Consider the following 14,801-nt stretch of genomic DNA (forward strand, 5'->3'; position numbering starts at 1 on the left):
TGCTGTGGAATGTGCTCTAAGCATCCAGTGTAAAACATAAACCTTCTTTTTAAATATTTCCTTTAAAACCACTGGAGCCTCCATACTAGCAAGGCCTTTCAGCTACACAAGCAAGTTTCTGACAGAGCCCCTAAGCTTTGTTGAAGCTTGATTCTACCTTTGCTCTATGCTTTTTGGACTACAAGGCTCCCTTAGGTTCTGTTTGCTAGTAATAGGTTTTTTTCTTTTAATTTCCTTAAAGGTATTGAGGTTTGAAAAATATTTCCTGTATACACAGGAGGTTAATCCTACCTGGTTATTTAAATAACAAAACAACATGTTCTTTTAGATAATGTTTGTTAGTGCTTTTAATTTTCCTTGGTGCTGGAATTTTCATGTGATTTCTTTAAAGTATGTGACACTGAGCAAAAAAATCCTGGCACAGGAATCAGGGATTCTGGGCCTAGGCCTGGCTCCCCTGCCCTGTGATCTTGGCAGTAAAACAGGAACAGGCTTTCGCACAGTGCCTGGCCCAACAGTGGGTAATCAGCTTATATTTGTCAAATGCCTGAATGAATGACCTTTCAGAACTCCAGTTTCCACAGATGTATATTGTGGGATCCCATTTATGTCTTTGAGTGCTATCCACGGCAGGAATGTAGGTGAAATCACAAAATGCACATAAAGATGCTTTCAAAAAGTATACAGCATTATTATTATTGTTGTAAAAAGTTGACTTTTTTCATAATTTTCAAAAGTGGTTACTAAGCTAAAAAGTAGTAGGGAAAAACAAAAATTCTGTAGCCAGATTATGGTTCCAGTACCGATTCTGCCATTTACCAGTTGGGTGACCTTTGTAAGCCATTTAACCTCTGATAAGCCTCAATTTTCACATAAATAAAATGAGAATAACAAAATATTTACCCATACCGTTGAGATGCAGATTGATTGAAATAATGCATGCAAATCACTCAGCCCAGTTCCTGGCCCTGGAGTTGTGTTCATTGTTACTGCCGCTCTAAGTACTACTGTTACAACTATACTGTAATTTAAAATTACATTGACCTGACGATCTCATATGCTGTAAATGTATCACCTACACACACAAAAATGATAAACAGTTCACGTAATTTTGAAAAATTCTTCCTCAAAGCAAATAACTGTAGAATGATAACTCTTTTGACATGGCAGGATGGAAGAGAAGAGTCTTAAATGTTGATTTGAATATGCCAATATATGCAGTCAGAATCCGTGTTTTATTTTAAGAATTTTACTCACCATAACTAAAAATTTAGCAAAGATAATCTTAATGGCTTATCTTTCAGTATGTTATCAAATAATGAAAAACCAGTAAATGCATATTTTCCCAGTTGGTCTATTATGAAATATCAAAAGTCAATGTGATGACTTTACAATATGGGGACTATAAACAGAAGACGCCCACAGTTCATGTATGGACTTTTGTATGACTTTTTGGATCAAACCCATAAATTCCCATCCTGCTTCAAAATATTATAACAGGAAGCCATTCAAGAAAATTAATAGAAAGATCTGACTGTCCTCTGAAAAAAAACCCAGCCCAAAGAAATAGTCTAGGAAAGTCAAAATAGTTAAGGTTGAATGATATGAAGTAGAAATAAAATTATGATACAAACAGTACAAATAGTAATGAGAATAGGTACAAATCAGAAAATCTGAAATTCAAACATGGTTTGAGTTACAGACAATATAAAAAGCTCCCAAATTGAATGATTATTTGAGCAGATTGGCTTTCCTATTTAGAGTTCAGAAGTTTATTCAAGATTTTCATTCTGAATCAACTTTTTAAAAACCTAAAACTAAAAAAACAAGTTGGCTTGTTGAAAATAAGCCTTAGAACTCGTCAAGATTTTTTTTCCTTCTTTCAAAGGGTCTTTTAGAAAGTACTCATGTCTTCACAACCAAGTATTTTCTAATTGTATATTATTACTTTGGCCTGCAATCAGTTTCCCCTTCTCCATCACAAGCGAGGAAATGGAAGAAGTAATATCTGAAACTGAAGTAAATCCGTGGGTTCGTTCTAGGAATCTGACCAAAGGCGATATGAAAAGCACCTTTCAGCAGCACATCACAGCAAATGTTGCCTTTGGGTGCTCAAAGGGCAGCCCCACAGTCACCTGAATGCTCTGTTGTGGACTGACCTTTTCCAGGACACCCTGATGAAGGAATGTAATCCATCCACAGTCCAACTTGAAAACAGAGTCAATGAAATTCAAGGGTTCATTTTCTTTTGGAAGGAGGAAAAGCCACATGCCTAATGTTCTACAATTTCAGCAAAGCATTTATTTGACAAAGTCCAGTGGACTGGGTGAAGATCTCCTCCAACTTTAGAATGCCATCGATTCTACTCTAGTACAGGTAGTTGTAGTAGCAGTAGTGATCACCAACGAGTACTTTTCTCATGTAGGCTTAAAGGCCCATACCCTTACCTTATTAAATCTCAAATGCAATTCACTATTATGATCTCCGCTTACAGACGAGGAAACTGTTCCAATGAAGTGAAATAGTTTGCTTGAGGATATGCAGCTGTTAAGGCAAAGCTGGTAAACCAGCGTGACTCCAAAGCCCTTAACACTTAAACCTCACTGAGATAAAGAAGCAAGTAATCCCTTCTCACTCCAAGCAAAGAAAACATCTACAAAACATTAACCATAAAGCCTATTTAATTCATGACCTTCACTTCTTCCCCACTAAATAAGACTTCAACGCCTGCATCAAGGTTATTTGTAGACGAGCCTACACAATTTCCACATTGAACTCTCTTTTCCTTTGCTTTTGATGATTATAGGAGTAAAATCAGGTGAAAATTCCCATCCTTAGCAGCTTTGAAGGGGAACCTAGACTCTGCTGGACAGGAGCACTTCTACTCGATGCCCGACTACAGGGCAGAGGGATGGCTCTGGCCTCAAGGCTTAGTGGTTGGTTATCTATGAGAACTAAATAGCAGACATACCTGCTCTTCCAGTAAATTCTGCCTCTGTGAATCAAAGGAACTCTGCCAGGGGAGAGGAAAGGAGGCAAAGAACAAAGACCATAATCCCAATTTACCTCATTCTAACATTATTTCTGCCTGCAACATTAACTGTGGAGAATACCAGATGATTCTACTCAGAATTCAATCAGGATCAATTCAGGAAGAATGACATAGTATTGAAAATAAAGAGGCCTAAAGACTCAAGAACTCTATTGCTTTTCATATTTGCTCTACGTATTTGCATATTCTCTAGTGCTTTCTATACTGGTTTTTTGATTGGCAATTGTAGTCTACTGTTCATATTGCAATCTGAAAGTGCTACTTCCCCCTGGGTTTTTGTTTTTAATTTTAGTTTGCTCTAAAATAGTTTTAATATGGAATATGAAATTACTGATCCATATAAAAGACCTAATAGTGAATTTTTTTTTAATCTTAGGTATTGGCATATCCCAAGGTCTATACTATTCTAGGGTGAGAGACCTTAGCAGTGAATATGATTTGAACTTATTCATGTTTAGAGGGTGTCTCACATTGAGAACCAGGCAGATCCATTGACTCTGACCCTAAACGTGGCTCCAAAGTAAATTGGTTGAAGAAATTGGATCCCAAAGATTACAGGTCGGGAATTTTTAAGGTATGTCCATATTCAAGCAGAGAAAGAAGCCCAACTGAAAGAATTGTGAACTGACTGACCTGACAACCATGGACTGAGTAAAATTTCTTTTTAAAAGGGGCTATCTTGAAGATTATGACTCAAACTTTGGCGGAACTAAGGTGATTGGCAGTGGAAGGAATCATAACATGTGAAATTACTTAAAAGTTTATTGACTTTAAAAAAAAAAGAATTTTTTTCCGCATACCATGCCTGTTTTTGCCAATTTACTTCACTAACTTGTGAAGTAACTAACTCTCACACTAAATTATGATTATCTCTTGAATTGTGTAACAAATTAAGTAGGGCAAAGGTTAACATATATCTCAGTAACTTACACTGAAATTGAAGTGATTCTAGAACTCTTGGTGGCCTAACACCCAATATTCATTTATGTATTTATGCCAAATATCTTCAGTTTGTGCCTCAAGATCCATTCTCCACATTCCTCTACTCTGTTCTCTGCACTAAGAGGCTGACTTTCATGAGCTGTGCAAACACGCTCCATGGCCCTCTGGCTTTCAGTGAGCATCAGCCAATGGGAAACAAGGCAGAAAAGTATTCTCTAGGTATTTATTCTTTGGTCTCCCTCCCTGCTGAGTATCTAGGGGTGGGCTGTTTGGCATCTCTAACAAAAGCCACAATTCCTGTCAGGTACCTTCCCCATGCAGCTCACCTCTGAGTTTTCTGGTAACTGTTTCTGCCCCCTGCCCAGGAATAATGAAGGCTCCCCTGCTGTTCCAGGCGCTGCATTATGCCCTGTTTTGACAAAAAGCCCTGCCGACAACATTATAAACATTATTAATATTAAACTCTCCTCAAATGATCTGGTTTGCACATGCTGTCTCTTTCCTTCTGGGACCCTGATACACCACTAGGGATAAGCAGGGCATGGCTCCTGCCATCTCCTGCCATCACAACATATCATCAAAGATGCAGTGCTAGCTTCATGAGCACGTGGCCTATGTAGTTGCACAGGGCACTACACGCAAGAGGACCCCTTGGTCTAATAATCTGCTGCCATTATCTTGGAATTCTTGATAATTTTTAAACAATGGGCCTCGTATTTTCATTTTGCATTGGGCTCCAAAAATTATGTAGCTGCTCCTGTACATATGGTACAGATGGTGGATACGAATGCAAATCTAATAACAACAAGGGCCATTTATTGAGGTCTCACTACGTTCCCAATACCGTTCTTAAAGTTGGATGCATATGAACTCATTTCACCCTCTCAACACCCAGTGAGGAAGGTGCTACCATTATCGGCACTTGTTAGATAAGGACCCAGAGGCACAGAGAGATTTTAAGTAACTTGCCCGAGGTCACACTGCTAGAACGTGTAGAATACAGGATTCCAGTCCAGGCATTCTGGCTTCTTCTATGCTACTCTGCTTCTGTGGTGGAAGCACAGAAAGGAAAGCAATTAGGTTTAATTTATAATTAAACCTTAAAGTCATTTGAGCAGTAATATGCCATGGACTTAAGGTTCTGAAAATGTACCATCAAAGCTATCTAGGAAGGCTAACGATAAGGTTACAAGAGGGACAGAAAATCTGTGCACGACAAAAAATATTGAATTTCTCATATCATGACAGCCTAAAAAATAGCTGAAGGGGTTTGTAAACGTTAATAAATCTTTTGATTTTGACATGTCTCATAGTCCTGAATAAAATCTAAATGAGATTTACATCTGGTAATCCTGACTTTTAAAAACTATTTTCTTTCTTGCTAACAACACCGGGAAGGCTATTAGACAACAAGAACTATAAAAGCTGTTATTTACTTCCAGAAAGAAATTAAGTAAACACAATTTCTAAAGGATAATTTAAGATGCATTTATTTCTAAAATACAGAGTTGTCTTCTAATGCAAGCACAGACACTCCATTGTTTATGAAAAGAAAAATGAAAGGACACATCATTATGAAGACAGGGATCTTCATCATCTTAGAAATTACAAAATAACACACACTCTAGTTTAATTTCGATACCAAATGATTTAACATTATACAAGGTCTTGGTCCCTAAGCTGTACGTAACATTGACGTCACTCATGTAGAGGATACGTGCTCCAAGCAGAGGATACCGACTCCGAGTAGAGGAAGGATACGCACTCTGTTCTCGTATGGAGGTTTGTTGTTGTCTTCTTTTCTCTCAAAACTACTAAAGACCCTTACTAATCTACAAATTATTTTTTTATTTTCATTGGAAACATTATACGCTTTAGTAGATTTTGTTTCTCTCTTTTTAGATTATAATTTTACCACAACCGTTTAGACAAGACTCATGCAAATCAGGGGTTACTACTTGGTTACGTGGACTCCTGTAAACATCTCCGAAAAAGGCAGGTGAATACTCCCACTATTATTTTCATCTTACTGTGGTAGCGTTAAGATCCATAGCTGGATCTTAAACATCCCAATCTCACATCAAAATCACAACAAATCCCTTTTCCCCAAATAAATGAGCCGGTTGTCAGAGCTGACTGGTGTGCTTTAAAGGCTATCTTAGCCAAGGGTATTATTTTAAGAGATGAGCGAATGGGGAGACCCCACAGCCGAGCCAATAAAATGTGAACTTAAGGTGCAAAGAAGCACTCATAAATATTACTTAGAACAAGGGATTCATTGTTCCCCTCCAACCCTTTCAGAGGCTCCTCTGATCTCAGCCCCTCTCTGTGCGTCAGGGAAGCCTCTTCCCCTAACCTGTGGTTTTTTCAAGCTGCGCTACTCCATTATTTATGACTGTCCATGTGAGTAGCCGTCTGTATGCTCCTTGTACACACACACACAGAGAGCCCCCTCCCTTCTACCCGCTTCGGTATTTCAGTGTGGAAGGATGAAAGGGTTTTCCCCTGGAGCTGATGTGGTTGGGGATGTTGAATTAGCTGCTGTGTCAGTATGAGGTGGACTGAGGATTTCCCAACGTGTCCTCCACCTGCACAACCCCAAGACCAGCCTCTAATGACTCATTTCATTCATTTTCTTTCTTCCATGGGCTTTTAAAAAAATATTTTATTTCTTTCTCTGTCTCATCCTCATCGTTGTCTGCCTCCAGCTGTTACTCTTGATCTCTTTATCCGCTCTCATCATCTCTTTTCAACTTAAAAAGGAAATAGTTTCTTCGCAGACGTGACAAGAGTATTAAATAAAAATAATATAAGCAAAAGCATTTTGTAAACTAATAAAGAATTGTATTTTGATTACTATTTGTTGTTTTTCACTTTCCCTTAAATTTTCCCTTTTAAATTTTAATTATGTTATAAAAGAGTAAAGACAAAAACAATTAAATTCTGTCAATGGCATCCTCAGGGAGAGGTGAGGAGGCGATGAAGAATGGGTTGGTAGAAAAACAATTACAGGGGATGGCAAGAGCCAGAGCAGTGCTGATGCCCTGGGGAGCTTTTCTCCTGATGGGTGGAGGCTGCAATTGGCACATCATAACCTTTTCCTTCTCAACTAGAGAGAAAACAGGAGACTGTTCCTAAATAATCAAGCTGTAACTAATTGATTTTCAGCTAATCTAAGCCTCCAGCTATGAAGAAACTAGGACCAAAGACAGACCCCAGGAAGGGTGGGGGCAGTAAGGAGAGAGGTGCCAAGAGAGCCTGAGGCTAGAAAGACCATAGAACTGAAGAGGAAAGGCCACAGAGTGTGAGGAGAGCCGGGGTGAAGAGAGAGGGAGGCAATATTAAAAAAAATGGAAGAATGAAAGGGAAGGAACTGGGGAAGGGGGGTGAGGCCGACCCAAGCCCTTCCAGAGTATGTTATCACACCTTCTTATTTCCAGCTGTTACTTCTTATTAAACTTTTAAACTGGCTACTTGTGAGCGACTATTAACACGTGCAAAAAACCTTTTAATTAAACTATGATTATAACGCTCTCTGGAGCCATGCACATCATCTAACAATAAAATAGCTTTAAAGGAGAAGAAGAATCTGTCAGCGCACATTTATGAATGCCAAGGTTTGTTGAAGAGAGAAGAAGGTTTCCATCCTCAGCAACTTCTTTTCTCTTCGAAAGTTAAAAGTTTTAAAGAATGATTGTTTTACTCAATAGTAGCATTTGTTATTCCAGATAGAATCCATAAATGTGTACTATAAAGATTTGAGATCATCTTCCCTCCCATCCCATCCCCCCTCCCTAAAAGAAAATCTTGCATGTGTTTATGGGTGTGTTTATGTTACACACGTGTTAATAACGCTGTTGGAGAGACTCCATAGATAGGCATCTTTAGGTAGATCTGTATATAAAGTCCTCTTCACTGGGCACTTGAGTCAGCCAAAAACAACAATAAATATCAATGATGTCTTTCAAATCTGTCAACTGAGGACATAAGCATTTTTTTCTTCCAGTACCAGGAGAGTTTAATGATTTGAGGAAGTAAAAGGATAAGGGTTTAATTTAAAATTTTGAAAGCATTTTTTTTAACATGCTAAATATGTGTTATAACATACTGAAAAAGTAAGCATCACATTTATATAGTTTTATGCTTGAGAATTAATACATATTCTTGAAGTATCCCTAAGAAGTATTTGACTCCAAGCCAACTGATCAGTGAGTTAAAAACCATTAATAAACCTAGAGTTCTTCTTTACCAGAGAAATACATGTAAACAAAGAATAATAAAAAGTAAATTTCCTGCGTTTACTGTTTTTTGTAATCTCCTCTAAAACATCTACAATCTTATGCATTTTAGTTATACCACCACCAAGTAATCAAATAAAAAGCAGTTTCTAAATAAAAGTTCTTAGGAATGCTTGCATGTTTATCTTTATGTAAACAGGAGATATACTTAAATATTGCAAGCAAATTGCCTAATCATTCCTTTCATTTGCATAGATATTTGATATATAAACTAACCCTTAACATTTTTGAAAAAGAGACAGTTAAAAGGAAAATTACCAGAAAGATACTTCTGTCACTAACAAAATAATGTGGTATTGACTAAGCAAAAATTCCACGGATATTCAACAGTTTTGAGGACAAACTGAGAAGTCAACCTGTAAAAGCTACACAGTAAGAGATCGACAAAAGTTGGCCAAAGAATAATTAATAATTAATATTTGTTTCTTCAAAATGAACAAATCACTAAAATAAAGGTAAAAATAATGAGTTTGGTTTCATATTTAGTTCTTTACGTTGGCCTTAAGGCAATTTATTCACTGTTGTGTCTTTTAACAAATTCTAATCTATTTTTCGCTTATGGACACAAAACTAATCTCATCTGAAATTTAAAAAGTATTTTGTTAAATATGATTCAGAGTTTGAATTAAGTTTAATTGTTCTTGATGAGCAAAATTTATGTTGGAAAAAAATGTCTTTCTGATGACCAGATAATAGTGTAGAATCTATTCTTTGACTTGAAAATGACACATGCAAGCATTAATAAAAAAAAGATGCTACTAGATCCTTTTTATATAATTCAACCTATTATGGGAAATGTCAACAGATTCTTTTCACGTATTTAAATATCCAGGTGACTTCCTCAATACAAATCCCTTGCCTATTGCTAATTTGATCATTTTCCATTAGTCCCCACTATATACATCACTTTCAAAATACTAAAAAATCAAATCAAATCCTCTTGAGTCTTAGAAGTACATGAAACAAGTTTCAGATAATATTTGCCGGTGAATGTTACACAAAGAAACTCTGAAATTCTTAGTGCAGTTAATGATATTATATTTTTACCTTTTCTAAATATGCTTTGACCTATTTTATTATGGAAGAAGTGCAGGAGTTAAAGCTTTTTACTAAGCAGTGATTGGTTGCAAGTTTTGGATATATTAGAAGGCCTGGTGGAAGGATAATAAAATAAAACTGTGGTTCAATTTTCCTCAGAGACTACTAGGAAAACTCACTTAGCATCAGAATCAATTTGTCAGTAGTTTCATGTGAGACATTTAGTGTGGAATTATTAAATAAAGAAAAACAATATGGTTTCTTATTGAGAATAAATCACTACTCAGCTGTTCAAGCCTGATAAAAATAGACAAATAGAAATTTTCTGAAGCTTATCTCCAATGTTGTTTCTCTACAGAAAATGAATAACTGCATTTCATGGGATAGTTAATAAACTGCCTTGTTACTACAATCCAAACAATATCACCAAAATTTCATTGATTAAAACTATATGTATCCTTTAATGACAGAAATGGTTCTGGAAGTCACTGAATAAAACTGTTCATTATTGGTTTTGATATCCTTATTCTATGTAGATTTATAAAAGGTAATGGCACACAGATTCAAAAATCATACTTAATTCCTTTCTAAAAAACCAATACACTTGTGAATGATCAAAATATTCAATTATAATAAAATATATTATTAGGACAGCTTCATGACTTAGGTATTGTTTTTTAAAGTACTTAACATGACACATTCTTCCCTATCAGATTTTAGATGATCTGAACTGATTTTTTCAGTGATTTACTTTGTCAATATGTAAATCATGTTGGAGTGTAATTTTTCTATTAAAAAATTAAAACTAATTTAAATTATTGAATAATACTTTAGAAATTGCTGTAAAGTAAAACATACCATGAGCCATATTTGCATGCCACTTATACTAGGAAAAAGCAATCAAACTAATTTAGAATTAAGCTATATTTCAATGGCTTGAAAGTTCCAAATGAAACCTGTTAAGTATATGTAGGAGAAAAGGCCTCCAGGACACCTGATTAGGGGAACCAATGATGGCTTACTAAAACTCATAATGAGAGCTTTGTCTCTACTAACCTGAAGCATATGATTTATTAGGCACCTTATCCTTCACTCACGCTAGAATTGCCAAGAGCAAATGAGCAGAGCATATTAAGCAACATGTATTATAAAAGTATCGATGTGTTATTAGGATTTGTGGCTATCTGACTTTTCAAGGAATATTTTCTTTGAGACATTATATGAGGAAGCTTTTAATTGTGTATAATAAAACATGTCAATTTTAAGTCAGAGCAGATTTGCATTTTCAAAGCAAAGTTTGAAGAGTTCTTACATTAAAATGTTCTCAATTCTTTCAAGTTGATTAAATTTGTTGATAAAATTTTGTCTTCCAAAATAAGTATATTCTATGTTATTTTTTTGAAGGTCTCAAGGAAGATAGTAAATTTTCACCTTCAGTGTCTACTAAAACATTTTAAGAAAATTAGAGCCCTTGTAAAATCATTTTAAATAGCAACTCTTTAATATTATTATGAGATGATGTATCGGGCAGTAATTTACCAGTTGATATTGTCAATATTTAAAAACTACCATGTCAGTACTGCACTGAGTAAAACATAATTTTCAAAATCATTCTCTAATAATGCTGCTAATTAAAGAGTTTTCAATTAATTTTTTATCTCAAATGGATAGGAAACTTTTGTATAGATAAAGACCATCATAGCATGTTTTACATTTCCCTTGCTTCTGAAAAAAAGTCAAATAGGCATGATATATTTTAATCATTACAGTCAAGAAATGTTAGATTGAAACTCCTTTTCTAAAATATTTTTCTCAGGATTTCCGAATCTCCCCCTGAAAATCTTTGAAAGTAGTCATTTACAATATTATTGGATCTTAGTTAATTTCACATCAATATTTTCACAGTAGTTGCCCCCTCTAAATGAGAGTTTTTAAGTGGCATATAAATATATACTTACATGTTTTTTAAATTACTAACAAAAAAGTGGTTCAGAACGTCATTTTTACTTTTCCATCTGCAAATGTTTCTTTTTCATTTTTATTATTATAATTGTTTTTTGCCCATAGCACAGCTATCTTCATAAATTTTCCTTTTTTTAGACTATCACCTGTTTATTCATACATTTAAGCAAGGTTGAAATTTTAACAAGATCTGAAAAGCCCCTAATCTACCCAAACCGTAAGTGTTTTAATTTTAGCTTGTCCTTTTAAAAAACAAAAAATTAAGTATATATACGTATATATATGACTTTGTTGCCTACGGCAAAATCTTAGATTGCATCCATGAAAGAAAGGAAACAGAAGCTGGAGAGGAGAGTTATAGAAAATGACTTTATATAAACATGACCACCTACCAGGCAGCTACTTTCCCACTAGGAAAACTTCCACTTTGTAATAACATAGATTAACAAATAAACGAACAACATACCTAAATTGACAAAGCTCATGACCATGTCAGCATCATTCAGAAAGTTGGTATCATGTAGGCTGGCTAGAGGAGGACTCTGGGTGGTCAGGGGAGCCGTTCGAGATAACTGTATGCCACGAGGATACCCATTGGGAGAGGCTGGGTATCCCTTTCTTCCTCCTCTGGTTTCTCCTGCCAGGGACGCCCTCACTGAGTATTCCGTCTCGTCAGGATTTTCTTCATTGGCCATAGCATTGTATAGGTCCAGCATAAAGAGAGGTGCAGAGGAAGCTTGTTTTCCAGGTGAAAATGGTCTGGGTCTGTGAGGCAAACCCAAGATAGAGAGAATTTCCCTCTGTATTTCCCGTCTTTCATGGTTCCGTAGTCTTCTATAAATAAAACTGGAGTGAACATGATTGTCTCCCAAACCTCCTTTTGCATAACCCACTAGAACCCAGCAGCTCCAGAGGAAACCCACAATACCCCTAAGTAAAAATACAGTCAGATGCATTTTTGTCCAAAAGCAAAATGTTGATATTTTTAGTCCTTCTTGTCCTCTTAAAAAAAAAAAAAAAAAAAAAAATCTAAGTTCCTAGGAGGTACACTTTCCCAGTAGCTGAAGAAAACAAATTTACCTATTCTTCATGACAGTGACATTTCTGAACACAACATCCTCACTGATTTTCCTGCCCTATTTTAAATATTTTGGAATATGTCAAGAGCAGTTATTTCTAAGAAAGCTGAAACTCGGATTTCCAATTATCCACAGTTGTTAAGAGTTTTTGCTGCATTGATGTAGCAGGAGACGGCTAATATTATTTGACCAGATGACCTAGGCATTCCTATATGAATTTATGATAATCAGGCCTTTGGTATTTGAATTAACGAAAGTTGATCTTCTGATAAACTGTAGTTCCCAAAGTTATCTTCACTTGCTCTTGAGTTCTTCTCAACCCTTGAGCGCTTTCCAAGACAAATCCTGATTTCTGAATCACAGATCTACGCTGATCTGCACCTTGGTGTTGGAATACATATTTGTCCGGCAGCTTGGTGATAACTTTAACATCTTTTGTGTCGTCTTAGTGTAAAATAAGACTCAGGGTTGTACTATTCAAGTAAATGTGTTTCCCTGAATTTACTTGCAAAACTTCCTGTAAATCCATTCAATCCCTTTCTCCTCCTTACTGTTAATTCCACCTCCAGCAGGCACAAATATACCAGCCCTCTTCAAGGGAGATCTAAAGAGTAATGTAAGCACAACCCTGCTGGGGAAGAAGAGGCTTCTCATTGTAATTCGAAACTGGTAAAGCAAAAAGAACTTAACCCTTTTGCTACCAGAAAAGCCTCCATTTTCGCGATTTTATAGGCACGCATCTAACAAAGCACAATGATGCATGGGGTATATAAATTCTAGGGGGGAAAAAAGCCAGTTTTTAAGCAGCAGACTGAAAATTTTGCCACCAATTTTATATAGCACTCTTTTAGATCTTTCTTTTAATAGTACATATTTAATACACTTCTATATTAAGCCTCAGGTTGTGGCTAAATTAACAAGATATGTCTCAGTCTATATTTGAGGTTATTTCTAGTTTTTACAAGTTATTAAAGTTTACTGCTTAAAAAAATAAAAGAAGTAGTTGTAAATGGAGGTTAATTTGTTGTTTCTTAATATCAGCCAGATCTTTTTAGAATAAAATACTGTAGAGAATTAATCACCAGTAAATAGATTCTAGTTCCCAAAGCAATAATTATAATAATTCAGTAATGGTGATTAGATAGCCCAGCTTTAAGAGTTTTTAAATATCAAAATTTTGAGCAGAAAAGCATATTCCTATTTGTCTTAAGTCAGTACAGTTGAAACACAAATACTCTAAGATACAGTATGATTCTTTTAAGTCGTTTCAGTTGAAATGTAAACAGACCTACAAATTAGATATTTCCCATAAGTTGTATTCACTACTTTGCTTTGTTTTAACCTATGCAAATAAATATGTCAAGCATTCTTCATGACTACATGCAGATTGAAATTTGCATTTTTAAAATTTGATGAGTAGAATGGGGAAAGAGCACACCTTTCTAAAATACCATACTTAATCCAAGGAAATGAGCAAAGTACGTGTTTATCCTTAATGTTTAATGCCTTTAAAATTTGGAAGTCTACAATGTTTTTGTGCAGCTATAATTTTCCTTACAAGCTCTCACTTAACCCTAGGGCTCACAGTACTTTCATTGTCTAGGATAGCATTCTGATACCAGTGTAGATTTATCGAGCAAATTCTAGATTTATTATGAAATTTTAATCTTTTTCCTTTACTCTACCTGGAGGTGCCTGGTTTCTTGTTTAATTTCTCTTCAGATGTTTTCCTCTGAGTGTCTAAAGCAAAGCCATATTTCTCACAAGTCTCGAGTTTATTGGTGAAGGCAAGATACTGAAAGAGCTTGCAGAATCTTACTGTGCGCACCATTTTTCGGATGCAAACTAACTGCACTAAAACCTGATGACGTCGTTTAATATCTCCCCTATTGAAAATTCTTTGTTAACAGCCATGTGGGATGGGACGATAGCAAACTCAAACGCTGACATACGCGAAACAACTGCATACAATTGATGTCACATGAATAGCAGGAGAGCAGGTTGGAAGTAAGTAAAGGAATATCATTTCAATAAGAAATAGTTTAAGCCACTAAAATTCTCGAAATTGTTTATTTCTTATCCAAACCAAACTAAGGATTTTTTGGTCATTGGTACAGATTCAAATCAAGTACCCTGAGACAAAAAAGTTTCTCCTCTGCATTTATAAAACATACCCCACATCAAGTATACTACAGTTTTCCTGCACATTTTAAAATAAATGATCAAGGTTGTGAATTTGCTTCATGTCTCTGGAGCACAGCATAGGGTTACAAGTAAAAACTGGCCACACCAGAGAAGGAAACCATTCTTATTATCTTCCACACGTGAGGATTTTTTTCCTAAGATACAAGTGAAAAATAAAAATGAGTCTAAGTGTCACAAGTCTCACAAACTCATTTTCCCAAGGCGTGATTTATAATACCAATCAGT

At 35.7% G+C, this 14,801-nt stretch overlaps 1 protein-coding gene across 6 annotated transcripts in view; it reads right to left on the reverse strand.

Annotated features, from left to right (window-relative positions):
* The window catches only part of BMP5 (bone morphogenetic protein 5), a 118,329-nt gene extending 104,107 nt beyond the window's left edge, over nt 1-14,222 (reverse strand). For 5 of the 6 annotated variants that reach the window (XR_002802323.2, XR_011429814.1, XR_011429813.1 and 2 more), the window contains exon 1: nt 11,759-12,989. Coding sequence is in view for 2 of the 6 variants with exons in the window: in XM_070244780.1 (XP_070100881.1) it covers nt 11,759-12,248 (490 nt within the window). In the remaining 4 variants the exon portion in view is untranslated. Of the gene's footprint in view, nt 1-11,758 lie in introns of all 6 variants that reach the window. The other variant, XM_001503224.7, reaches the window with a different exon arrangement.
* Nucleotides 14,223-14,801: the final 579 nt, after the last annotated feature.

Source organism: Equus caballus, chromosome 20 (assembly GCF_041296265.1).
Source record: "Equus caballus isolate H_3958 breed thoroughbred chromosome 20, TB-T2T, whole genome shotgun sequence".
Lineage (NCBI taxonomy): Eukaryota > Metazoa > Chordata > Mammalia > Perissodactyla > Equidae > Equus > Equus caballus.